We start from the raw sequence: 25,829 nt of genomic DNA, 5'->3' as shown, positions 1-25,829 counted from the left end.
AAGCAAACGAGGAAAAGAGTCTTCAAAGTGAGATCTTTAAAAGAGGCTGATTGAAGCGGTTCAAACCTTGCTGACATCAGGAACCTTAACACCACGTCTAAGTTCCAACCTGGTGTGGCTAACCGACGCTCCTTTGAGGTCTCAAAAGACTTAAGGAGGTCCTGTAGATCTTTGTTGTTGGAAAGATCTAAGCCTCTGTGGCGGAAGACTGCTGCCAACATGCTTCTGTAACCTTTGATCGTAGGAGCTGAAAGGGATCTTACTTTCCTTAGGTGTAAAAGGAAGTCAGCTATCTGCGTTACAGAGGTACTGGTTGAGGATACTGAATTCGCCTTGCACCAGCTTCGGAAGACTTCCCATTTTGACTGGTAGACCTTGAGAGTGGATGTCCTCCTTACTCTGGCAATCGCTCTGGCTGCCTCCTTCGAAAAGCCTCTAGCTCTTGAGAGTCTTTCGATAGTCTGAAGGCAGTCAGACGAAGAGCGTGGAGGCTTGGGTGTACCTTCTTTACATGCGGCTGACGCAGAAGGTCCACTCTTAGAGGAAGAGTCCTGGGAACGTTTACTAGCCATTGCAGTACCTCGGTGAACCATTCTCTCGCGGGCCAGAGGGGAGCAACCAACGTCAACCTTGTCCCTTCGTGAGAGGCGAACTTCTGCAGTACCTTGTTGACAATCTTGAACGGGGGGAACGCATAAAGGTCTAGATGGGACCAATCCAGAAGAAAGGCATCTACGTGAACTGCTGCTGGGTCCGGAATCGGTGAGCAATAATTTGGGAGCCTCTTGGTCATCGAGGTAGCGAACAGATCTATGGTGGGCTGACCCCACAGGGTCCATAGTCTGTTGCAAACATTCTTGTGAAGGGTCCATTCTGTAGGGATGATCTGACCCTTCCGGCTGAGGCGGTCTGCCATGACATTCATGTCGCCTTGAATGAACCTCGTTACAAGCGATATGTTTCGATCTCTTGACTAGGTGAGGAGGTCCCTTGCGATCTCGAACCGCGTCATCGAATGAGTCCCTCCTTGCTTGGAGATGTACGCCAAGGCTGTAGTGTTGTCGGAGTTCACCTCCACCACCTTGCCTAGAAGGAGGGACTTGAAGCTTCTCAAGGCCAGATGAACTGCCAGTAGCTCCTTGCAGTTGATGTGAAGTGCTCTTTGATCCGGATTCCACGTGCCCGAGCATTCCCGACCGTCCAGTGTCGCACCCCAGCCCGTGTCCGATGCGTCCGAGAAGAGAAGGTGGTCGGGGGTCTGAACAGCCAGTGGTAGACCTTCCCTGAGAAGAATGTTGTTCTTCCACCAAGTCAGTGCAGACTTCATCTTCTCGGAGATAGGAACTGAGACCGCTTCTAGCGTCATGTCCTTTCTCCAGTGAGCAGCTAGGTGATACTGAAGGGGTCGGAGGTGGAGTCTCCCTAACGCGATGAACTGGTCCAGCGATGAAAGCGTCCCTATTAGACTCATCCACTGTCTGACTGAACATCGGTTCCTCTTCAGCATGCTCTGGATGCATTCTTGGGCTTGACTGATTCTGGGGGCCGACGGAAAAGCCCGAAAAGCTTGACTCTGAATCTCCATACCTAGATAGACTATAGTTTGGGATGGGACGAGTTGGGACTTTTCTATATTGACCAGGAGACCCAATTCCTTGGTCAGATCCAGGGTCCATTTGAGATTCTCCAGACAGCGACGACTTGACGCAGCTCTTAAAAGCCAGTCGTCCAAATAGAGGGAGGCTCTGATGTCTGCTAAATGCAGGAATTTGGCAATATTCCTCATCAGTTTGGTAAACACTAGAGGTGCCGTGCTTAGGCCAAAGCACAGGGCTTGGAACTGGTAAACCACCTTCCCAAAGACGAACCTTAGGAAAGGTTGGGAATCTGGGTGGATGGGGACGTGAAAGTACGCGTCCTTTAGGTCCAACGAGACCATCCAGTCTTCCTTCCTAACCGATGCTAGCACCGACTTCGTCGTCTCCATGGTGAACGTCTGCTTGGTGACAAAGACATTTAGAGCACTGACGTCTAGCACCGGTCTCCACCCTCCTGTCTTCTTCGCTACTAAGAAGAGACGGTTGTAGAAGCCCGGGGATTGATGGTCCCGGACTATGACTACCGCTCCCTTTTGTAGCAAGAGAGACACCTCTTGCTGTAAAGCTAGCCTCTTGTCCTCCTCTCTGTACCTGGGAGAGAGGTCGATGGGAGTTGTTGCTAGAGGGGGCTTGTGCAAGAATGGAATCCTGTACCCCTCTCTGAGTAACTTCACAGACTGTGCGTCTGCACCCCTGTTCTCCCAGGCCTGCCAGTAGTTCTTGAGCCTGGCTCCCACTGCTGTCTGGAGAAGATGGCCGTCAGACTCTGCCTCTTGAGGACTTGGAACCCTTCTTCTTTTTGCCACGTTGACTATCGGCACGGGTACCTCCTCTGCTGGAGGTTCTGCCACGAAAGGGCGGAATGAACGTAGACGCTGGTGTGTCCATCCTAGGTCTAGGCACGGAAGGTAAAGCTGTGACTTTACGTGCGGATGACGCCACCAGGTCATGGGTGTCTTTCTGGATCAACGAGGCGGCAATCCCCTTGATCAGCTCTTCAGGAAAGAGACACTTGGATAGCGGAGCAAACATCAGCTCTGACTTCTGACATGGTGTGACTCCCGCCGACAAGAAGGAGCAAAGGTGATCTCGCTTCTTAAGAACTCCAGACACGAAAGAAGCCGCAAGCTCGCCAGACCCATCCCGAATGGCTTTGTCCATGCAGGACATGATGAGCATGGCAGAGTCCTTATCCGAAGGGGAGGTCTTTCTGCTCAACGCTCCCAAACACCAGTCCAGGAAGTTGAAGATCTCAAACGCACGGAAAACTCCCTTCAAAAGATGGTCCATGTCCGAAGAAGTCCAGCAAATCTTGGACCGTCTCATAGCCAGTCTGCGGGGAGAGTCTACCAGACTTGAGAAGTCGCCCTGGGCAGAGGCAGGAACTCCCAAGCCGAGAACCTCTCCTGTGGCATACCAAACGCTAGATCTGGAAGCAAGCTTGGCCGGGGGAAACAAGAAGGTTGTCTTCCCAAGTTGCTTCTTTCTTGCAGCCACTCTCCCAGTACCCTTAAAGCTCTCTTGGACGAGCGAGCGAGTACGAGCTTCGTAAAGGCAGGAGCTGCTGACTGCATGCCTAAAGCGAACTCAGAGGGAGGTGAGCGTGGAGCTGCAGACACAAACTGGTCCGGATACTACTCCTTAAACAGGGCAAGGACTTTCCTAAAGTCTAAGGAGGGAGGCGTAGTCTTGGGTTCATCTATGTCGGAGTGTTGATCGTCCAAATGCGCAGCTTCGTCGTCATCAGAGATTCCTTCATCCGAATGCTGAGGAGGAAGCGGCAAAGGAGGAGAAGAAAGCTGAACGGCTGAATCCGGCAGCACGGGTGCATGCGTAGCTGCACTGGATCCAACATCATGCCGCTGCTGGTCAGTCTGAGAGCTGGCAACAACAAAAGCGGAGTGGTGGTGCGTGGTGGGGACTGCCGTGGGTTGCGGAGACTGCCGCATTGCGTCAAAACACGGCAGCTTGACTGCACCTTCCCACTGCTGATGCGGTAGCTCACGCATGTCAACGGAGGGTGCCGCACGTCGGCTAACGTCAACATGCGTCTGGCAGGGTCGACTGCGCATCGGTGGTGGAGCTCTCACAGCCGGAGTGTGGGAGCAGGCAGCCGCAGTATCAGCTGAGCGCACAACCGTGGCAGGTTATAGGTTAACGGGTGCAGCGTCAACCTTCTCAGCACGATACTCCTGCATGAAGGAAGCTACCTGAGTCTGCATAGACTGCAGCAAAGACCACTTAGGGTCTACAGCGGATGGTGCGGCAACAGACGGAGTGATTGCCTGCTGCGGAACCACTCTACCTCTCTTGGGAGGTGTGCAGTCTTCGGAAGACTGCGGCGAGTCCGAACTGACCCAGTGGCTACACCTGGGCCGTTGGACTCGCTCGGAAGGGACCTTGCGCTTGAGAGGTCGTGAGACCTTGGTCCAGCGTTTCTGACGAGAAACTTCTTCCGCAGACGAGGAATGAATGGGCTCACTCGTCTGTTTGTGGGTGGGACGATCTCTGCAAGATACGTCCTCAACCACTGAGGGTACGTCTGTACGCTGATCAAGGCCTGTCGAACCCTTTGGTCGTACGACATCGCTTCTCCCCTGGGCTTGGGAGCTTGCAAGAGGTCCCGGACTGGGAGGACGACAGGCACGAACAGACGCACCCTCATGCGTAACACTGACACTTTTCACTGCACTTGCACTCGCTACACTTACCACTGCACTTTTCTCCTTCAACTCTTTGACGTCAGCCAAGAGTTGATTGCGGTCATTCGCTAATGACTCAACTCTGTCACCAAGAGCCTGAATGGCACGCATCATATCCGCCATCGAGGGTTGATGAGAGCTAGTAGAAGGGTCGGGTGTAACCACTACAGGGGAAGGAATAGGTTGTGGGGCATGGGGAGAGGAAAAATCAATAGAGCGAGACGAACTCCTCCTGATCCTATCCTTCTCTAGCCTACGTGCATTCTTAAGGAATTCTTGAAAATCGAATTCCGAAAGCCCAGCGCATTCCTCACATCGATCTTCCAATTGACAGGCTTTACCCCTACAATTGGAACAAACGGTGTGAGGATCTATAGAGGCCTTCGGAAGATGCCTAGAACAGTCCCTAGCGCTACACTGCCTGTACTTGGGGACTTGAGTAGGGTCAGACATCTTGAATTAGTCAAAGGGGGAAATCCAAAATCTATCCAAGTCGTCAACAAATAATCCAAAATCTAATCAATGAAAGTGATAAAGTATTGATGATAACTTCTGTACAGCGAAAGCTAATAACTAGAGAGAATACATCACCAAAAAGCGTGAAAATCAACTCCAGAAACATGTTATTTTTATTAGTAAAATAAATTTTTGAATATACTTACCCGATAATCATGTAGCTGTCAACTCCGTTGCCCGACAGAATTCTATGGAGGGATACGCCAGCTATCACAATACTAGAAGGGGGTGTACTTACCAGCGCCACCTGTGGCCAGGTACTATAGTACTTCTTGTTGACACCTCCTCAATTTTTCCTCGGTCCACTGGTTCTCTATGGGGAGGAAGGGAGGGTCGATTAAATCATGATTATCGGGTAAGTATATTCAAAAATTTATTTTACTAATAAAAATAACATTTTTCAATATTAAACTTACCCGATAATCATGTAGCTGATTCACACCCAGGGGGGTGGGTGAAAACCAGTATACAAGATTAAAGGATAGCTAAGTATCCCATATTTCATATAACAGTTATCTCAAATAACAATGAAATAATAAGTACCTGGTAAGGAAGTCGAATTGAACCGTTACTCTGCCTCTTTTTTAAGTTCGTCTTCCTTACTGAGCGCAGCGTTCCTCTTGGAGGCTGAATCAACCCAAAGGTGCTAAAGTATATAGGGTTGCAACCCCTACTAAAGGACCTCTACAAAACCTCTAACCCAGGCGCTTCTCAAGAATGAATAGACCACCCGCCAAATCAAAAGGATGCGGAAGGCTTCTTAGCCTACCGTAACAACCATAAAAACAACAATAAAAGCATTCAAGAGAAAGGTTAAAAAGGTTATGGGATTAAGGGAATGTAGTGGTTGAGCCCTCACCTACTACTGCACTCGCTGCTACGAATGGTCCCAGGGTGTAGCAGTTCTCGTAAAGAGACTGGACATCTTTAAGATAAAATGATGCAAACACTGACTTGCTCCTCCAATAGGTTGCATCCATTATGCTCTGCAGAGAACGGTTTTTATTAAAGGCCATCGAAGTAGCTACGGCTCTTACTTCGTGGGTCCTTACCTTCAGCAATGCAAGGTCTTCCTCCTTTAAGTGAGAATGGGCTTCTCTAATCAGAAGCCTTATATAATACGAAACCCCGTTTTTGGACATGGGCCTCGACGGTTTCTTGATGGCACACCATAAGGCTTCTGACTGTCCTCGAATAGGTTTAGACCTCTTAAGATAATACTTGAGAGCTCTGACAGGGCAAAGAACTCTCTCTAGTTCGTTACCTACCATGTTGGAAAGGCTAGGTATTTCAAACGATCTAGGCCAAGGACGTGAAGGAAGTTCGTTCTTTGCTAGGAATCCGAGCTGAAAAGAACATGTTGCAGATTCGGTCGTGAAACCAATGTTCTTGCTGAAGGCATGAACCTCACTGACTCTCTTAGCTGTTGCAAGGCAGACGAGAAAAAGAGTCTTGAGGGTAAGGTTCTTGAAGGAAGCTGACTGGAGAGGTTCGAACCTAGGTGACATAAGGAACCTTAAGACTACGTCTAGGTTCCAGCCTGGAGTGGATAGACGACGCTCTTTAGACGTCTCAAAAGACTTAAGGATGTCTTGAAGGTCCTTGTTGGAAGAAAGGTCCAAACCTCTGTGGCGGAGAACTGAAGCCAACATACTCCTATACCCTTTAATCGTAGGGGCTGAAAGGGATCTCTCATTCCTAAGATGTAGAAGGAAGTCAGCTATTTGGGTCACAGAGGTATTGGTAGAGGATACTGAATTGGCTCTACACCAGCTCCGGAAGACTTCCCACTTAGATTGGTAGACTCTACGAGTGGAAACCCTTCTTGCTCTGGCAATCGCACTGGCTGCCTCCTTCGAAAAGCCTCTAGCTCTAGCGAATCTTTCGACAGTCTGAAGGCAGTCAGCCGAAGAGCGTGGAGGTTTGGGTGCAACCTGTCTACGTGAGGTTGACGTAGAAGGTCCACTCTTAGAGGTAGAGTCCTGGGGATGTCGACTAGCCATTGAAGTACCTCTGTGAACCATTCTCTTGCAGGCCAAAGGGGAGCAACCAGCGTCAGCCGTGTCCCTTGCGATCTCGTATAGGCTCCTCGAATGGGTCCCTCCTTGCTTGGAGATGTAAGCCAAGGCTGTGGTGTTGTCTGAGTTCACCTCCACCACTTTGCCTAGCAGGAGGGACTTGAAGTTCAGCAGGGCTAAATGAACTGCTAGTAGCTCCTTGCAGTTGATGTGGAGCATTCCCTGTTCCTCGTTCCACGTTCCCGAGCATTCCCGTCCGTTCAAGGTCGCACCCCAGCCCGAGTCCGATGCATCTGAGAAGAGATGAAGATTGGGGGTCTGAATAGCCAACGATAGGCCCTCCCTGAGAAGGAGATTGTTCTTCCACCACAATCTTGGGTGATTGGGATAGAGACTGCTTCGAGAGTCGAACCCTTGTCCCAATGAGCTGCAAGATGGAATTGAAGAGGGCGGAGGTGGAGTCTCCCTAGTTCGACGAACAGGGCTAACAATGAAAGGGTCCCTGTGAGACTCATCCACTGTCTCACCGAGCAACTGCTCCTCTTCAGCATGCTCATGATGCACTCTAGGGCTTGGCTTATCCTGGGGGCCGATGGAAAAGCCCGAAAATCCTGACTCCGAATCTCCATTCCCAGGTACACAATGGATTGGGAGGGAATGAGCTGAGACTTTTCTATGTTGACTAACAGACCCAGCTCTCTGATTAAGTCCAAAGTCCAGTTGAGACTCTCCAGACAGCGACGACTCGTGGAGGCTCTCAACAGCCAGTCGTCTAAGTAGAGGGAGGCTCTGATGTCCGATAAGTGGAGGAATTTTGCTATATTCCTCATCAGATGAGTGAACACCATAGGAGCTGTGCTTAGGCCAAAACACAGGGCTTGGAATTGGTAGACAACCTTTCCAAAAACGAATCTCAGGAAAGGTTGGGAGTCTGGATGAATAGGAACGTGAAAGTAGGCATCTTTCAAGTCCAACAAGACCATCCAGTCCTCCTGCCTGACCGCTGCTAAGACCGACTTCGTCGTCTCCATCGTGAACGTCTGCTTGGTGACATACGCGTTGAGCGCGCTGACGTCCAGCACCGGTCTCCAACCTCCTGTCTTCTTGGCCACTAGAAAGAGACGGTTGTAGAAGCCCGGGGATTGATGGTCCCGGACTATGACCACTGCCTTCTTCTGCACAAGTAGCGACACCTCCTGGTGCAACGCTAGCCTCTTGTCCTCTTCTTTGTAGTTGGGAGAGAGGTTGATGGGAGATGTGGTCAGAGGTGGTTTGAGGCAGAATGGAATCCTGTAACCCTCCCTCAGCCAACTGACAGACTGGGCGTCTGCACCTCTCTTTTCCCAGGCTTGCCAGAAGCTCTTGAGTCTGGCTCCTACTGCTGTCTGGAGATGCGGAGAGTCAGTTTTTTCCTTTAGAGGCCTTGGAGCCTTTCCTAGACTTGCTCCTGGAAGAGTCTGGACGGGAGCTTCCTCGGCTGGGGGCTCTACCACGAAAGGGCGGTATGAACCTCGTAGCAGGGGTATCAGCCACTGGGGTGCGATAAGTCCTGGGGACTGAGGTAGCAACCTTAGACTTACGAGCCGATGAGGCTACAAGATCGTGTGTGTCCTTTTGTATCAGGGCAGCAGACAAGTCCTTAACCAGCTCTTCGGGGAAGAGGAACTTCGAGAGCGGAGCAAAAAGGAGTTGTGACCTTTGACAAGGTGTAATGCTGGAGGAAAGGAAGGTACACAGCTGTTCCCTTTTCTTCAGAACCCCTGATACAAACATCGACGCAAGCTCACCAGATCCATCCCTAATGGCCTTATCCATGCAGGACATTAATAGCATGGCAGAATCCTTGTCCGCAGGGGAGGTCTTCTTGCTGAGGGCCCCCAGGCACCAGTCTAGAAAGTTGAACATCTCAAATGCTCTAAATACTCCCTTCAGGAAGTGATCAAGGTCTGAGAAGGTCCAGCAAACCTTAGAGCGCCTCATTGCAGTTCTCCGAGGCGAGTCTACCAGACTTGAGAAGTCAGCCTGGGCAGAGGCAGGTACTCCCAAGCCTGGTGCCTCTCCTGTGGCATACCAAACGCTCGCTTTCGAAGTGAGCTTAGTCGGAGGAAACATGAAAGAAGTTTTGCCAAGGTGTTGCTTAGTCTGCAGCCACTCCCCTAAGATCCTTAACGCTCTCTTAGAGGACCTTGCTAGGACTAGCTTAGTATAGGTGGACTTAGCTTGTTGTATGCCCAGCGAAAACTCAGATGGAGGAGAGCGGGGAATAGCAGAGACAAAGTGGTCTGGGTAAACCTCCCTAAGCAGAGCCAAGACCTTACGAAAGTCAATAGACTGTGGAGAAGGCTTGGATTCATCCACGTCTGACGAGGGATCCAGGTGTGCCGCCTCATCATCAGACGCCTCATCACCAGAGTGTAGCGAAGAGATCGGACAAGTATGCTGAACAGCAGAGTCAGAACGAGTAGGAACAACAATATTAGTGGTTTCCTCTTCAAGTATCTGTTGAGGGAAAACCTGAGGCTCAGACTGCAAAGGCTGAACAAAAGACGAAGCAGAAGGAAGGCGCATGGGTGGAGGAGGCTGACTCCTGGCATGAGTGGCTGAACCCAAGGGTTGCGCTTGCTGAGCGGTTGGCGGAAGCGGAGTAGCAAGTTCCTGTTCCTGCGGTGTGAGCGGAGCGCGATGAGGTAGAGGCTGCGCAGAACGTGGTAAATGTCTCGCAAGCTGAGGCTCCTGAGGCGCAAGGCTAAGGTGTTGTGGTGCTTGCCTTGTGGAGGGTTCTTGCATGGACTGTAGTAGAGTCCACTTGGGGTCGGTAGAAACTACAGTAGGCTGAGGTAAAGCCTTAACAGTCGAGCTCTGTTGTGGCAGAACCTTACTCCTCTTGGGCGGAGTGCAGTCGACTGATGACTGCGGCGAGTCAGAGCTGAGCCAATGACTGCAGCCCGGCTGAGCACTCGCGGACTGGACTCTGCGTTTGAGTGGTCTAGAGACCTGAGTCCAGCGTTTCTTCCCTGACAATTGATCAGCGGACGAGAAAAAGACGGGCTCAATCGTCTGCAGGTGGGAGTGACGGTCTTTGGAAGACACGCCCGCAACCACCGAGGATACTTCAGTGCGCCGATCAAGGCCTGCCGAACCCTTTTGCCCTTCGACATTGCTTCTCCCCTGGGCTTGGGAGCTTGCAAGAGGTCCCGGACTGGGAGGACGACTGGCACGCACAGAAGTATCCTCACGCACCACACTGACACTGACACTAGCACTTGGCACTGCACTGACACTAGCACTCGTCACAGCACTGGCACTAATTCCACCCACTGCACTCTTGACCTTCAGTTCCTTGACCTCGGCCATAAGAGACTTGTGATCACTTACCACTGACTCTACTTTATCGCCTAAGGCCTGAATAGCACGCAAAACAACAGACATATCAGGCTGAGGGCAAATAGTAGGTTCGGGGGTAGCAACTACAGGGGTAGGAAAAGGTAGGGGATCATGAGGTGAGGAAAAAAGTGAAGAGTGAGAAGAACTCCTCCTAACTCTACCTCTCTCTAACTTAGTTGAATATTTCAAAAGACGGACAAATTCAAGTTCCGAAAGTCCGGCGCATTCCTCACATCGATTTTCTAACTGACAGGGCCTTTCCCTACAGTCAGAACAAGCGGTGTGAGGATCTACCGAGGCCTTCGGAATACGCCTATTACAAGACCTACATCGTCTATGGGTGGGGGCTTGCGAAATGTCAGACATCTTGAATCCAAAGAGTCAGCCAAGGGGGGTTCCAAAATCAAGCAAAAGATCGTTAACCGTTAATCAGGACTATATAAAAGCTATCTAAGCTAATATAAGAAGGTTTCCAGTAAAGCAACAGCCGAAATCTGAGAGAATACTTCACCAATTAGCCGTGAAAATACTCGAAGATCATAAGCGTATCCCAGAACGTCTTGCCGGAAGCACGACAGAGGAAAAATTGAGGAGGTGTCAACAAGAAGTACTATAGTACCTGGCCACAGGTGGCGCTGGTAAGTACACCCCCTTCTAGTATTGTGATAGCTGGCGTATCCCTCCATAGAATTCTGTCGGGCAACGGAGTTGACAGCTACATGATTATCGGGTAAGTTTAATATTGAAAAAACAGCGTATCAAGTAGGTCTTGCCGGTGGCACGACAGAGAGAAAATTGGTTCTTTGTTGACAAGAAGTACTGGAGTACCTACTCGACAGATGGCGCTGTTGTTGTACACCCCCACCTGTATAGCAATCGCTGGCGTATCCCACCCGTAGGTTTTTTCTGTCGGGCAGCAGAGCTGCAGCTACATGATCACTGGGTAAGATTAATATTGAAAAATTGTAGTTAATAAGACATAAACTAATATATCCTACGGTAATGGGGCCCAGCTAGTGGGAGCCGGGGTTTTAGGTGGGGACAATTTACTGGCAAATTGATAAAGGCAAAACTAACCTTTTCTTCCCAATACATTATCAGGGACACATAATAGATCCACAAAAAATTATGCAAAATATTGGCATCCTACTCTAATGAAATATTTATTTCACTATTCTGTTCACATTTTACCAACCACATGTTTGTTTGTAAATACCTTGTGACCTGGGTGGGGGGGTCTGGGGGCTTTACCCACTGGCTAGGACTGTGACCTAGGAGGGGAACCTCAGGGGGCTTGCCGCAAACTAGGTTTGTGATCTAGTCAAATCTGTGAATTTGGAACTACTAGGTTAGGTTAGGTGGGGTATGTTAGGTTCTGTGGCTTTTAACAAATATCAAAAGTGTTTAATAATCACGCTTTTTCTTGTTTTCCCCAAACCGAAGTTCCAGGTTCCTACCTGTGTCCATCGGGAAAGGGAGGATAATGGGAGAACGAGTTATTTGGGGTGGAAATAAAGGTAAAATTCCTTGAAAGCCCAATATTTATTGTAGGAAACTTTTTCATCTATCAGAAATGTAGTTCAGTATTGTTCTATAATTTTACCTTCTCTTTTCTCATACAACTGATAACACTAAGATGACAAAAAAAAAAATTCTCCACTCACAGGGTTATATCTACGTAATTGTTCTGTGCCTACTTTCAACTTGGTTAGGGTAGAAGAGAATACAGTATAATAATTTGTCTTACAAGCCTGTTGTCTACGGCAACTTCTATAGAGAAAGTGTTAGAATCTCAAGGAAAGAAAAGGGATATGCGTTAACCAATTTTACTTTACCGCAGCAAAATATCCGTAAACCAATCTTTACTAACAATTGAATATAACCCTACTAAAACACCAGTTTGAAACTCATTAACCTAATTCGGTAGTTAAGAATAACTTAGATATCCATTTTTGTAAAAATAAACTTTTTAATGATTTTGTTTGGAATGCCATAACAGAAGAATATGAGAATAGTTCATAAATTTACTGACAAGTTTTTCTCCCGTCCAAACATTGATTTCCAATATTCTGTATCTTTAGATTTTGAACCCATTTCTGTCATGTGACATTCCCTTGGACAATCTCCTACCGCCACAGTTTCTATACAAGCTCCATCCTTTTAATACAAGCACCTCCCCCAACTTCATCACACACTTGAAAGTCTTATGGGTGTGTGTACAGATATCTTGAACTGTTTTGATGTCATTAATTATTATCATTATTATTACTAGCCAAGCTACAACCCTAGTTGGAAAAGCAAAATGCTATAAGCCCAAGGCCTCCAACAGGGAAAAGATACCCAGTGAGGAAAGGAAATAAGGAAATAAATAAATAATGAGAATAAATTAAAAACATATCATTCTAAAAACAGTAACAGCGTAAAAACAGATATGTCCTATATAAACTATTAACAACGTCAAAAACAGATATGTCATATATAAACTGTAAAAAAAAATACGTGATTTGCAAGTTTTAAAAATTGGTTAAAATGTTATTTTTATTAGTAAAATAAATTTTTGAATATACTTACCCGATAATCATGTAGCTGTCAACTCCGTTGCCCGACAGAATTCTACGGGAGGGATACGCCAGCTATCACTATACTAGAAGGGGGTGTACTCACCAGCGCCACCTGTGGCCAGGTACTATAGTACTTCTTGTTGACACCTCCTCAATTTTTCCTCGGTCCACTGGTTCTCTATGGGGAGGAAGGGAGGGTCAATTAAATCATGATTATCGGGTAAGTATATTCAAAAATTTATTTTACTAATAAAAATAAAATTTTTCAATATTAAACTTACCCGATAATCATGTAGCTGATTCACACCCAGGGGGGTGGGTGAAAACCAGTGTACATGACTAAAGGATAGCTAAGTATCCCGTATTTCATATAATCAGTTATCTCAAAATAACAATGAAATAATAAGTACCTGGTAAGGAAGTCGACTTGAACCGTTACTCTGCCTTTATTAAGTTCGTCTTCCTTACTGAGCGCAGCGTTCCTCTTAGGAGGCTGAATCAACTCTAAGGTGCTAAAGTATATAGGGCTGCAACCCCTACTAAAGGACCTCTACACAACCTCTAACCCAGGCGCTTCTCAAGAATGAATTGACCACCCGCCAAATCAAAAGGATGCGGAAGGCTTCTTAGCCTACCGTAACAACCATAAAAACAACAATAAAAGCATTCAAGAGAAAGGTTAAAAAAGGTTATGGGATTAAGGGAATGTAGTGGCTGAGCCCTCACCTACTACTGCACTCGCTGCTACGAATGGTCCCAGGGTGTAGCAGTTCTCGTAAAGAGACTGGACATCTTTAAGATAAAATGATGCAAACACTGACTTGCTCCTCCAATAAGTTGCATCCATTATGCTCTGCAGAGAACGGTTTTTATTAAAGGCCATCGAAGTGGCTACGGCTCTCACTTCGTGGGTCCTTACCTTCAGCAAAGCAAGGTCTTCCTCCTTCAAGTGAGAATGGGCTTCTCTAATCAGAAGCCTTATATAATACGAAACCCCGTTTTTGGACATGGGCATCGAAGGTTTCTTGATTGCACACCATAAGGCTTCTGACTGTCCTCGAATAGGTTTAGACCTATTAAGATAATATTTCAGAGCTCTGACAGGGCAAAGAACTCTTTCTAGCTCGTTACCTACCATGTTGGAAAGGCTAGGAATTTCAAACGATCTAGGCCAAGGACGTGAAGGAAGTTCATTCTTAGCTAAGAATCCGAGCTGTAAAGAACATGTCGCAGATTCGGATGTGAACCCAATGTTCTTGCTGAAGGCATGAACCTCACTGACTCTTTTAGCTGTTGCAAGGCAGACGAGAAAAAGAGTCTTGAGGGTAAGGTCCTTGAAGGAAGCTGACTGGAGAGGTTCGAACCTAGGCGACATAAGGAACCTTAAGACTACGTCTAGATTCCAGCCTGGAGTGGGTAAACGACGTTCTTTAGAAGTCTCAAAAGACTTAAGGATGTCTTGAAGGTCCTTGTTGGAAGAAAGGTCCAAACCTCTGTGGCGGAGAACTGAAGCCAACATACTCCTGTACCCTTTAATCGTAGGAGCTGAAAGGGATCTCTCATTCCTTAGATGTAATAGGAAGTCAGCTATTTGGGTTACAGAGGTATTGGTAGAGGAAACTGCATTGGCTCTACACCAGCTCCGGAAGACTTCCCACTTGGATTGGTAGACTCTACGAGTGGATACCCTCCTTGCTCTGGCAATCGCACTGGCTGCCTCCTTCGAAAAGCCTCTAGCTCTGGCGAATCTTTCGACAGTCTGAAGGCAGTCAGCCGAAGAGCGTGGAGGTTTGGGTGCAACTTGTCTACGTGAGGTTGACGTAGAAGGTCCACTCTTAGAGGGAGAGTCCTGGGGACGTCGACCAGCCATTGTAGTACCTCTGTGAACCATTCTCTTGCAGGCCAAAGGGGAGCAACCAGCGTCAGCCGTGTCCCTTCGTGCGAGATGAACTTCTGAAGGACTTTGTTTATGATCTTGAACGGTGGGAATGCGTAAAGGTCGAGATGGGACCAATTCAGCAGAAAAGCATCCACATGAACTGCTGCTGGGTCTGGAACTGGGAACAGTACAAAGGAAGCCTCTTGGTCATGGAGGTGGCAAAAAGATCTATTATCGGCTGACCCCACAAGGTCCAAAGTCTGTTGCACACGCTCTTGTGAAGGGTCCATTCCGTGGGGATGACCTGATCTTTTCTGCTTAGGCGATCTGCTGAGACGTTCATGTTGCCCTGAATGAACCTCGTAACTAGGGTGAGGTTTAGACTTCTTGACCAAATGAGGAGGTCCCTTGCTATCTCGTACAGGCTCCTCGAATGGGTCCCTCCCTGCTTAGAGATGTAAGCCAAGGCTGTGGTGTTGTCGGAGTTCACCTCCACCACCTTGCCTAGCAGGAGGGACTTGAAGTTCAATAGGGCCAAATGAACTGCCAGTAGCTCCTTGCAGTTGATGTGGAGCGTTTCCTGTTCCTTGTTCCACGTTCCCGAGCACTCCTGTCCGTTCAAGGTCGCGCCCCAGCCCGAGTCTGATGCATCCGAGAAGAGATGAAGATTGGGGGTCTGAATCGCCAACGATAGGCCCTCCCTGAGAAGGAGATTGGTCTTCCACCACAAGAGAGTGGTCTTCATCTCTTTGGTGACCGGGATAGAGACTGCTTCGAGCGTCAAATCCTTGTCCCAATGAGCTGCTAGATGGAATTGGAGAGGGCGGAGGTGGAGTCTCCCTAGCTCGATGAACAGGGCTAACAATGAAAGGGTCCCTGTGAGACTCATCCACTGTCTCACCGAGCAACTGCTCCTCTTCAGCATGCTCAGGATGCAATCTAGGGCTTGGCTTATCCTTGGGGCCGATGGAAAAGCCCGAAAATCCTGACTCCGAATCTCCATTCCCAGGTAAACAATGGATTGGGAGGGAATGAGCTGGGACTTTTCTAAGTTGACTAACAGACCCAGTTCCTTGATCAAGTCCAAAGTCCAGTTGAGACTCTCCAGACAGCGACGACTCGTGGAGGCTCTCAACAGCCAGTCGTCTAAATAAAGGGAGGCTCTGATGTCCGATAAGTGGAGGAATTTTGCAATATTCCTCATCAGATGCGTAAACACCATAGGAGCTGTGCTTAGGCCAAAACACAGGGCTTGGAATTGGTACACAACCTTTCCAAAAACGAATCTCAGGAAAGGTTGGGAGTCTGGATGAATAGGAACGTGAAAGTAAGCATCTTTCAGATCCAACGAGACCATCCAGTCCTCCTGCCTGACCGCTGCTAGGACCGACTTCGTCGTCTCCATAGTGAACGTCTGCTTGGTGACATAAGCATTGAGCGCGCTGACGTCCAGCACCGGTCTCCAACCTCCTGTCTTCTTGGCCACCAGAAAGAGACGGTTGTAGAAGCCCGGGGATTGATGGTCCCGGATTATAACCACTGCCTTCTTCTGTAACAGGAGCGACACCTCCTGGTGCAACGCTAGCCTCTTGTCCTTTTCCTTGTAGTTGGGAGAGAGGTTGATGGGAGAAGTGGTCAGAGGGGGTTTGCGGCAGAATGGTATCCTGTAACCCTCCCTCAGCCACCTGACAGACTGGGCGTCTGCACCTCTCTTTTCCCAGGCTTGCCAGAAGATCTTGAGTCTGGCTCCTACTGCTGTCTGGAGAGGAGGAGAGTCAGTGTTTGCCTTTTGAAGTCTTGGAACCTTTCCTAGACTTGCTCCTGGAAGAGTCTGGACGGGAGCTTCCTCGGCTGGGGGCTCTACCACGAAAGGGCGGAATAAACCTCGTAGCAGGAGTATCAGCCACTGGGGTGCGATAAGTCCTGGGGACTGAGGGAGCAACCTTAGTCTTACGAGCAGAAGAGGCCACAAGATCATGAGTGTCCTTTTGAATCAGGGCCGCAGACAAGTCCTTGACAAGCTCTTCTGGAAACAAGAACTTAGAGAGCGGAGCGAAAAGGAGTTGAGACCTTTGACAAGGTGTGATGCTGGAAGAAAGGAAGGTACAAAGTTGCTCCCTTTTCTTAAGAACTCCTGACACAAACATTGAAGCAAGCTCGCCAGATCCATCCCTAATAGCTTTATCCATGCAGGACATTAAAAGCATGGCCGAGTCCTTGTCCGCAGGGGAGGTCTTCTTGCTAAGGGCCCCCAGGCACCAGTCAAGAAAATTGAACATCTCAAAGGCACGAAATACACCCTTTAGGAAGTGGTCTAGATCGGAGAAGGTCCAGCAAACCTTAGAGCGCCTCATTGCTGTTCTACGAGGAGAGTCGACCAAACTTGAGAAGTCAGCCTGGGCAGAGGCAGGTACTCCCAAGCCTGGTTCCTCTCCTGTGGCATACCATACGCCCGCTTTTGAAGTGAGCTTAGTCGGTGGGAACATAAAGGAAGTCTTCCCTAGTTGCTGCTTAGACTGCAACCACTCCCCTAAAATTCTTAAAGCTCTCTTAGAGGACCTTGCAAAGACGAGCTTAGTATATGTTGACTTGACAGGCTGCATGCCCAGCGAAAACTCAGATGGCGGAGAGCGGGGGGTAGCAGAGACAAAATGGTCCGGGTATACCTCTCTGAAAAGAGCCAGGACCTTACGAAAGTCAATAGGTGGAGGAGAAGACTTGGATTCTTCCACGTCTGATGAGGGATCCAGGTGCGCAGCTTCCTCATCAGAAACCTCATCACCAGAGTGTAGCGAAGTGAGAGGTAATGGAACAGTGGTATGCTGAACAGCAGAATCTGAACAAGCGGGTGCAAAAACGCTTGTGGTTTCATCCTCAAGTCTCTGTTGATGAGTTAAAACCTGAGGTTCAGGCTGCAAAGGCAGGAAGGTAGGCGCATGGGTTGAGGAGGCTGACTCCTGGCATGAGTGTCTTGACTCAAGAGTTGCGCTTGCTGTAAGGGTTGCAGATGCGCAGTAGCAGGTTCCTGAGGAACGAGTTGAGGTTCCTGAGGTGTGAGCTGCGAGAGTTGAGGTAGCGGCTGCGCAGAACGCAGTTCTTGTCTCGCGAGTTGAGGTTCCTGAGGCGCAAGGCTAAGGTGTTGAGGCTCTCGCCTTGAGGAGGGTTGAGGTCGCTGCAGCGAGAGCTGAGGTGTCTGCCTCATGGATGGAAGAGGTTGTCGTACCTCAAGAGAGTGTTGCCTCACTGGTGGAACCGCAAGCGGAAGCGGAGGAAGTAAGGCATAAGCTTCCTGTTCCCATTGCTGAGGTTGCCTTAAGGAAGGCGGAGGTTGCTGCACACCGCTGGAAACTGGCAACTCAGTACGCGGTAAGGTATCCTGAGGAGCCTCAACATCGTACGCCTGGCAGACTGGACTGCGGTTAGGCGGAGCGATCGCAGGAGGAGGTGTAACCTTCTCAGCCTGACACTCACGCATTAAGACCGCAAGCTGTGACTGCATGGACTGCAGTAAAGTCAACTTGGGGTCGGCAGACACTAAGGTCTGCTGAGGCAAAGCCTTAACAGAAGATGAGGTCTGTTGCGGCGGCACCTTACCCCTCTTAGGAGGTGTGCAGTCACCTGATGACTGCGGAGAGTCAGAGCTAATCCAATGACTGCAGCCAGGTTGTAGAGCTCTTGAGGTCTGGACTTTGCGTTTGAGAGGTCTTGAGACCTGAGTCCAGCGTTTTCTCCCTGACCATTCTTCAGCAGACGAGTAAAAGACGGGCTCAATCGTCTGCGGGTGGGAGTGACGGTCTCTGTAAGACACGCCCGCAACCACCGAGGATACTTCTGTGCGCCGATCAAGGCCTGCCGAACCCTTTTGCCCTTCGACATTGCTTCTCCCCTGGGCTTGGGAGCTTGCAAGAGGTCCCGGACTGGGAGGACGACTGGCACGCACAGAAGTACCCTCACGCACCACACTGACACTGACACTAGCACTTGGCACTGCACTGACACTAGCACTTGTCACAGCACTGGCACTATTACCTCCCACTGCACTTTTGACCTTAAGTTCCTTGACTTCGGCCATAAGAGACTTATGATCACTAACCACCAACTCCACTTTGTCACCTAAAGCCTGAATGGCACGCAAAACAACAGACATATCAGGTTGAGGGCAAATAGTAGGTTCGGGGGTAGCCACTACAGGGGGAGGAAAAGGTAGGGGATCATGAGGTGAGGAAAAAAGTGAAGAGCGAGAAGAACTCCTCCTAACTCTCTCTCTCTCTAACTTGGTTGAATATTTCAGGAATCGGACAAAATCAAGTTCCGAAAGTCCGGCGCATTCCTCACATCGATCTTCCAACTGACAGGGTCTTTCCCTACAGTCAGAACAAGCGGTGTGAGGATCTACCGAGGCCTTCGGAATGCGCCTATTACAAGACCTACATCGTCTATGGGGTGGGGCTTGTGAAATGTCAGACATCTTGAATCAAAGAGTTAGCCAAGGGTGATTCCAAATCAAGCAAAAAGATCGTTAACCATTAATCAGAACTAAATAAAAGCTATCTAAGCTAATATAGAAGTTTTCCAGTATAGCGACAGCCAAAATCTGAGAGAAATACTTCACCAAAAGCCGTGAACAATACTCCAAGATCATAAGCGTATCCCAGAACGTCTTGCCGGAAGCACGACAGAGGAAAAATTGAGGAGGTGTCAACAAGAAGTACTGTAGTACCTGGCCACAGGTGGCGCTGGTGAGTACACCCCCTTCTAGTATAGTGATAGCTGGCGTATCCCTCCCGTAGAATTCTGTCGGGCAACGGAGTTGACAGCTACATGATTATCGGGTAAGTTTAATATTGAAAACTAGGAGATACATCTGTAAATAAGGTTGCCGGTTTGGGAACAAAAACAGGGTAGGGATTTTAGGGTATGCTAAGGACACTACGGTCTATGGTGGGGTCGCACTGGGCATGGGCCACGCCCCCACGGTAGGTATGAAGATAAGGATAAGGCTCCTAGGTCGGGTTGAGCGTGGAACCTTAGGTTAGGTGGAGGTCTTGTGTTTGTATCCATTTTAAAATGTGGCTTTTCAGTCATAAGTTCTGGGGCTTCAAAACTGCTATAATTATACAAATACACGTTTCCCCCAATTATTTGCATCAGAACAAATACGCCACGAACACTTATTTTCATTAGGAATACTGACCTAAGGTAAATATTTACTTTTTAACCTACGGTACTTCCACCTAACCTGACCTAGTGTCCATATAATTACTTTAGTTAAACTTTGTTAGACTCCCACCCACCGCTTTTGTTGTAAATTATATTTTTCTCAGTTAAAACAACTGAAAAGAAAACTAAGCATTTTCAAGAAAAGTTGCATAGAATAACTTGAACCGTAAAAATTTGTAAATATAAATAAAATAAATTGGTGAAATTGTAATTGCGTATATATAAAAAAAGTATGGTAATTTTTTATTGTATTACAGGGTGAGATTTCGAACAGAAAATGTATGTTTTCCTATAGTAAATAACGTGATTCAACCGAATTTGCTGTTCATTTCAATCGGAAACAAACGGATCAACCAATTCGGTTAACTTTAAGTTGCATGGTGTCACTTCTCTTACGAATGTACTGCGAACGATAACATTAGCAACGTTACCAATAATACACAGTGTTACCAACGTTGACGTATGGTACACAGAGTTACCAACGGCACGCTGACATTACTAACGATAGTAATGATAGATATTTCCATATGAATTTTAAATAATTTCTCCATATGCGTTTTACCCAATATATAAAAAGTACAAAAAGGGCACAGAACCTAACAAACCCACCTAACCTAGCCTAGTAGTATGACAGGTCACAAAATAACATTTGATCTACATCGGACGTTGGCAGCACTGGTTACTGTATTTTTTCATGACACAATCTTTGCAACGGCGCCTCCAAAGTTTATTCAGATATACTGTTTTGTATTTTCCTCCGGTTATTATAATTTCAAGGAGGTAATGAATAGAGAAGAAAAGGCTTGTTTTACGTTTATATATCAATTCCCCAGTATGTTTTCCCCACCCAAAACCCCGAGTTCCCACTGGGGGTCCCCCATTATCGGAGAATATAGATGTATATATATTTCTGAAACTATTCATTTGCGATGGGAACGAGTGTCATTTTTAAAGAGAGCGTAATTTTTTCTATAAGAAAAAGTAGTTGTTTTCCTGGGTTACATCGCCCTGTAATACACTACAATGAAACCAAAAGTATTTTACTGTATTACAGGGCACTAAATTAAAGGTTTAAAATAGTTACGGACAGAAAAGGCTTGTTTACTAAAAATCAGGGGTTCCTAAAGAAAACCGTCTAATTTCTTTTAGACACATTTTCGCAGCAAATAAAAACTTAATAATCTAAGAAATAATAACGAATGGAGTTAGCATGCGCAGTTTAGCCTGTACCGCTTGCCAGTACAAAAGAGGTTGAGGCTTTTTTTTTCTGCGAGCGAAGCGAGTGCATGACGGCTTAAAACAATTATATTTCTAAAATATCCCCGTTCTTAGACGGTCAAACGGGTTTACAGTTTATTTGCTGTTGAGATGAAGGTCAAATTTTGTGAAAGCACATTATTTACTACAGGAATGATGATCTTTTCTGTTAAAAATGTTGTTCCGTCCGTAACTATAATAGTATACCATAGCCTAGGTTACAGTAAACTAAACGCCCCATTTTCATACCTGGGGCGATCACTGTCGCTCTCCTCTTGCGTGCAATGGGGTAGCTCGCCATAATCAGACCCAGGGGAGGATCTGGTTGAATAGGATTCATCATAGTCCTCTGGGCCAGTATACAATGGCTCTAAATCATCATCATCATCATCTTCGACATACAATTCATCACCAATCTGGGAATAGTCGGCTGTCAGTTCGTCATATGAGTCACTCCCACTTTGGGTCACTTCGCTGTCACTTGCGTGATTCGACACTTGGGCGACTTGACTCAATATATCCAAGTGATCTGATTCCGTTTCTATATCAGACACATTCTCGTCATCATCTGTTTCATCAATTTCATCAGCTATGTCGAGTATAACCTTGTGGTCTCGTCTGGGGTCTCTGCTGTCATCATCACTACGGTGGGCCGTCACATCGCTTAATAACACCACAAACAGCAGGAAAAGCAAAGCACAAACCAACTTTATCACGTAAAGTCGCCGTTGATCCATTGTTTCGACGAATTCATCACAAGGAGATTAATATATCGCATTGAATATGAATTTTTTCGACGAACAGGTCTTGACAACTACTAGACGACCTTGCGTCATAACTCTCACCACATTGAAACTCGTGTCGCTTACGCTCATTGGTCGAGAGGATTGATGACGTCACTGTTTAGTCCAATCAGATCCCAGAGGATTGATGACGTCATTGTTCAGTCGAATCAGATTCTATAGAAAGAGATCGAGAGAGATTCCGATTTTATACAAGAATGGTCTCTCACGAGGTTTGTTTACAGCTGACGTGTATGTTATTGAAAAGACGTTGGTAGTAATGGTGGTAAATATATTATATCACATAATCGGGATTATTATTGCTTAAAGCTATTAAAATTGAATTCAAAATTTTATATATTTCTACCAGATCTATTCTGAACGATAAAATTCTCGGAAAACAATCAAAATCGCTTCTTTAGAGATGTTTAAACTAGACACGTCTCCTAAGGTTCCTAGGTTCGAAGTAAATATATCAAGTCATAATGATCGAATTGCCAACTATTAAAGCTATTATAATTTAATATAAAATTTATCTATCGTTAAAAAATCTATTCTGGACAATAAAACTGTCCCAGAAAACAATCAAAATCGCTTCTTCTTCTTTAGATATTCTTAAACTGGACACGTCTCTTCAAGTTTGATGTTTGAGAATAGTTTCAATTATACAATAAAATAGGCTTTCTAACATGAAAATTAGGCTTTATGTGGACAGCCGTAATTCAATTGCTTTCCCAGTCAACACTCATTATATATAACATTTTTATTTTGTCATGATATGCCCATCATAACATGAGACTTTCCTGCAGAGGTTACCTGGCTGAGCTGGCTCTGAAAGTTCATATTGTGACGAGTAGCCAGAACAGGAGACATCTCAAGGTCATCTTGAGGTGCTGGACTGGTCTAGAACATTTGTTTGTTAAGAATGGAGACATTTCATAGCAATTTTCCTTTTAAATGTTGTCAATGTCTCTATTATTGCATTTCTCTAATACATCAACATTTTATTCTAGAATTTTATATATTTGCCTCATTTAGATTATGAGTATTGGGCTTCTTTTGAATTTTGTCTTTGAGAGCGAATTTTAGATATTTAATGTCTTCTCTTGGGTTTAAAATAGTTAAAAGCCTGCTTATCTAGTTCTTTTGCAAACACACAAAAACTTGGGTGCACTGAAAGTCCCTCCCCTACATTCACAGACACGTTTTTAGTTATCAAAATAGAATTACCGGTATGGATAACAATGAGATTTCTCTTTCTAATTGAAAGTCATTCTAAACAGGACACTAAGTACAATTAACAATAAATTCTGTTACCATAAGAAAGAAAAATTGGCCAATATGAAGATTAATTTCCTCTAAATAATAAAGAGAAGGTTTCTAGATATTTATATGTGTGTATTTCTTTCCGGTCACGCTCAGCAGCAAGATGTATAACTACATGGTCTCTCTCCACTCCTTGGGTAAGGGAGGAAGTAGTCCTACCCCGGTTAGAGGGGTTGTAGTTAGGAAAGAGGGAGGGGGTGGGAAGGATTGAATGTATTTGCTTATCTATAGAAATATGCGTCTATCGTTTTCGACGGGTCACGTACACTAGTGATTAATAAGACCAAATTAACATTTTTGTGTTCACTAAAATTTGAACCATTATTATGCGCAGGTCTATCTGAGATCATCATTTGGTGCCACTCTCTGTTTCTCCATCCAAAGCTTTGCAGCACGTCAAAATAATCCCATAATTGATATCTTGCTTTTTCTGTCTTAAGTTCATACATTTGACATAGTACGTACGTACGTTCTTTCATTTCATGATTACTAGCACAATTTCCACATTATTTACCATCATTTTTAAACACTGGTTTTCAATATTTATGACAGTAAAAGCTAAAGGAACTTCAGTCATTTAATCGTATACATTCCAATGCATTTTCTTCACCTACTTACACCATGTATGGCATGTATTCATTCTAAGAGACTTTTTTTAACTATGATTTTTTTTTTAAATTTACTGGTCACATTTCATAATATGGGCTGCAGGTTAACCCTATTGCAGTAGGACTAATGAGGTCAAAAGAAAATCTGCAATGGGCTTATGATTTTCCAGATTTATATTCCCACTTACATCATGGATTGACGTATATTTTTTTTTAAACTATTTAATTTATCATTGTAAACATCGCAGATAACATTTTTTGTTTTTTAGTGTACCATTATTCTTTGTCATTGTTCCTTCAACCATACGAATAAGCTTAGACGGTTTGTACCTATATAGGCCTACGAGTGCCCGCAAACTTCTTGTGTGTAGTGAGCTGAGCAATTAGGAACCAGAAATTATATGAATTCTAACGAATTCCATCATGGACTGCATTATCTCTATTGGTTCAATTTGCAAAAATTCCATTTCTATTGGATGTAGATCATGTATAAAAAATATCTTAATTTCTTCTCAATTATTTAACTGTAATCTTGTCTAATTTATGAGATTTGATGATAGGGTCATATGCAACATTAGTAATATAATTTTACTTTAATGTGGGTTTCCTTTATCTACTTGGGATTATATTTTTGTATTTCTTCTTAATCAATGACCTCCAGTTTATCTCTTCACTTAATTATGCTTTAGTTCACAATCCAATACTCCATTTCATTACTTCACCTTCCATTCTTTATCATAACATATTTAGTATTGTCTTCAAAATCAATTTTGATCTCGGGAGATATTTGAACTTTTTTAAATTCGATGTTATGACAATATATATATATATATATATATATATATATATATATATATATATATATATATATATATATATATATATATATATATATATATATATATATATATAAATGTATACATTTCAAGCAAAATTCTCTATATGCGCCAGAATCAAAATTTCCATTTATTTCCATATAGTAAAATGTCTTTATTTCATGAAAATCTGATAGTCTCTTTTATTAGGAAAAACCTAGAACTTGATAGACAATCCTATATGGGTCAGTATTTATTTCAGTAGGAATACTCCTGATAGATTAGACCCACTACAGTAGATGATAGTCACTTACATGTATTAACAATTAGACCCCATGAGAATGTTCCTTCCAACTGTTTATTGCTACTGAGGGCAAGTTATTATTATCATAATTATTACAAGCTACAACCCTAGTTGGAAAAGCAGGATGCTATAAGCCCAAGGGCTCCAACAGGAAAATATTGCAGTGGGGAAAGTATACTAGGAAATAAAGCTATAAGAGAAGTAACAAACAATCAATACAAAATATTTTAAGAACAGTAACAGCATAAATTAGATACATCATACGTGAAAAAAAGAAGAAGAAGAAGAAGAAGAAGAAGAGCATGCATAAGTGTACCCATAAGCAAGAGATCTTTAATCCAACTTCCAAGGCAGTGGGAGGCCAGGGTACAGTGGCTATGTCATTACCTAAAACTAGAAAACAATGTTTTGATTTTGGAGTGTCCTTCTCCTAGAAGAGCTGCTTGCTTTACCATAGTTAAAGTGTCTTTTTTACCCTTATCATGAGGAAAGTAGCCACTGAACAATTACATTGCAATAGTCAACCCCTTGAGCGAAGAATTGTTTGTTAATTTCAGTGTTGTCAGATTTATGAGGACAGAGGAGAATGTGGAAAGAATAAGCAAGACAATTCGGTGTATGTATGGGCAAAGACAAAATGGACCGTAACCAGAGAGGGTTCCAATGTAATAGTGTCTGGCCAGTCAAAAGACTCAATAACTCACTCGCGATAGTATCTCAATGGGCGGCTGGTGCCCTAGCCAACCTACTACCTACGAACATGACGCCTTTTGGGAATGCCTTTTTCCAGTAAATACGAAGAAGAGTGATCCTATGAAGTCATTGTTCTCAGCTCTGCATTAGTTTTTCACCCCACAAA

General features: G+C 45.5%; 1 protein-coding gene across 1 annotated transcript in view; it reads right to left on the bottom strand.

The window, feature by feature from the left end:
- Positions 1–22,024, bottom strand: part of LOC137651498 (eukaryotic translation initiation factor 2-alpha kinase-like) — a 56,983-nt gene extending 34,959 nt beyond the window's left edge. The window contains exon 1 of the mRNA XM_068384724.1: positions 21,385–22,024. Coding sequence (XP_068240825.1) covers positions 21,385–21,872 — 488 coding nt within the window. The 5' untranslated portion in view covers positions 21,873–22,024. The remainder of the gene's footprint in view (positions 1–21,384) is intronic.
- Positions 22,025–25,829: the final 3,805 nt, after the last annotated feature.

The sequence above is a fragment of the Palaemon carinicauda genome, chromosome 13 (assembly GCF_036898095.1).
Source record: "Palaemon carinicauda isolate YSFRI2023 chromosome 13, ASM3689809v2, whole genome shotgun sequence".
In the NCBI taxonomy this organism is placed as follows: Eukaryota; Metazoa; Arthropoda; class Malacostraca; order Decapoda; family Palaemonidae; genus Palaemon; species Palaemon carinicauda.
This window is presented reverse-complemented; position numbering and strand designations above follow the sequence as displayed.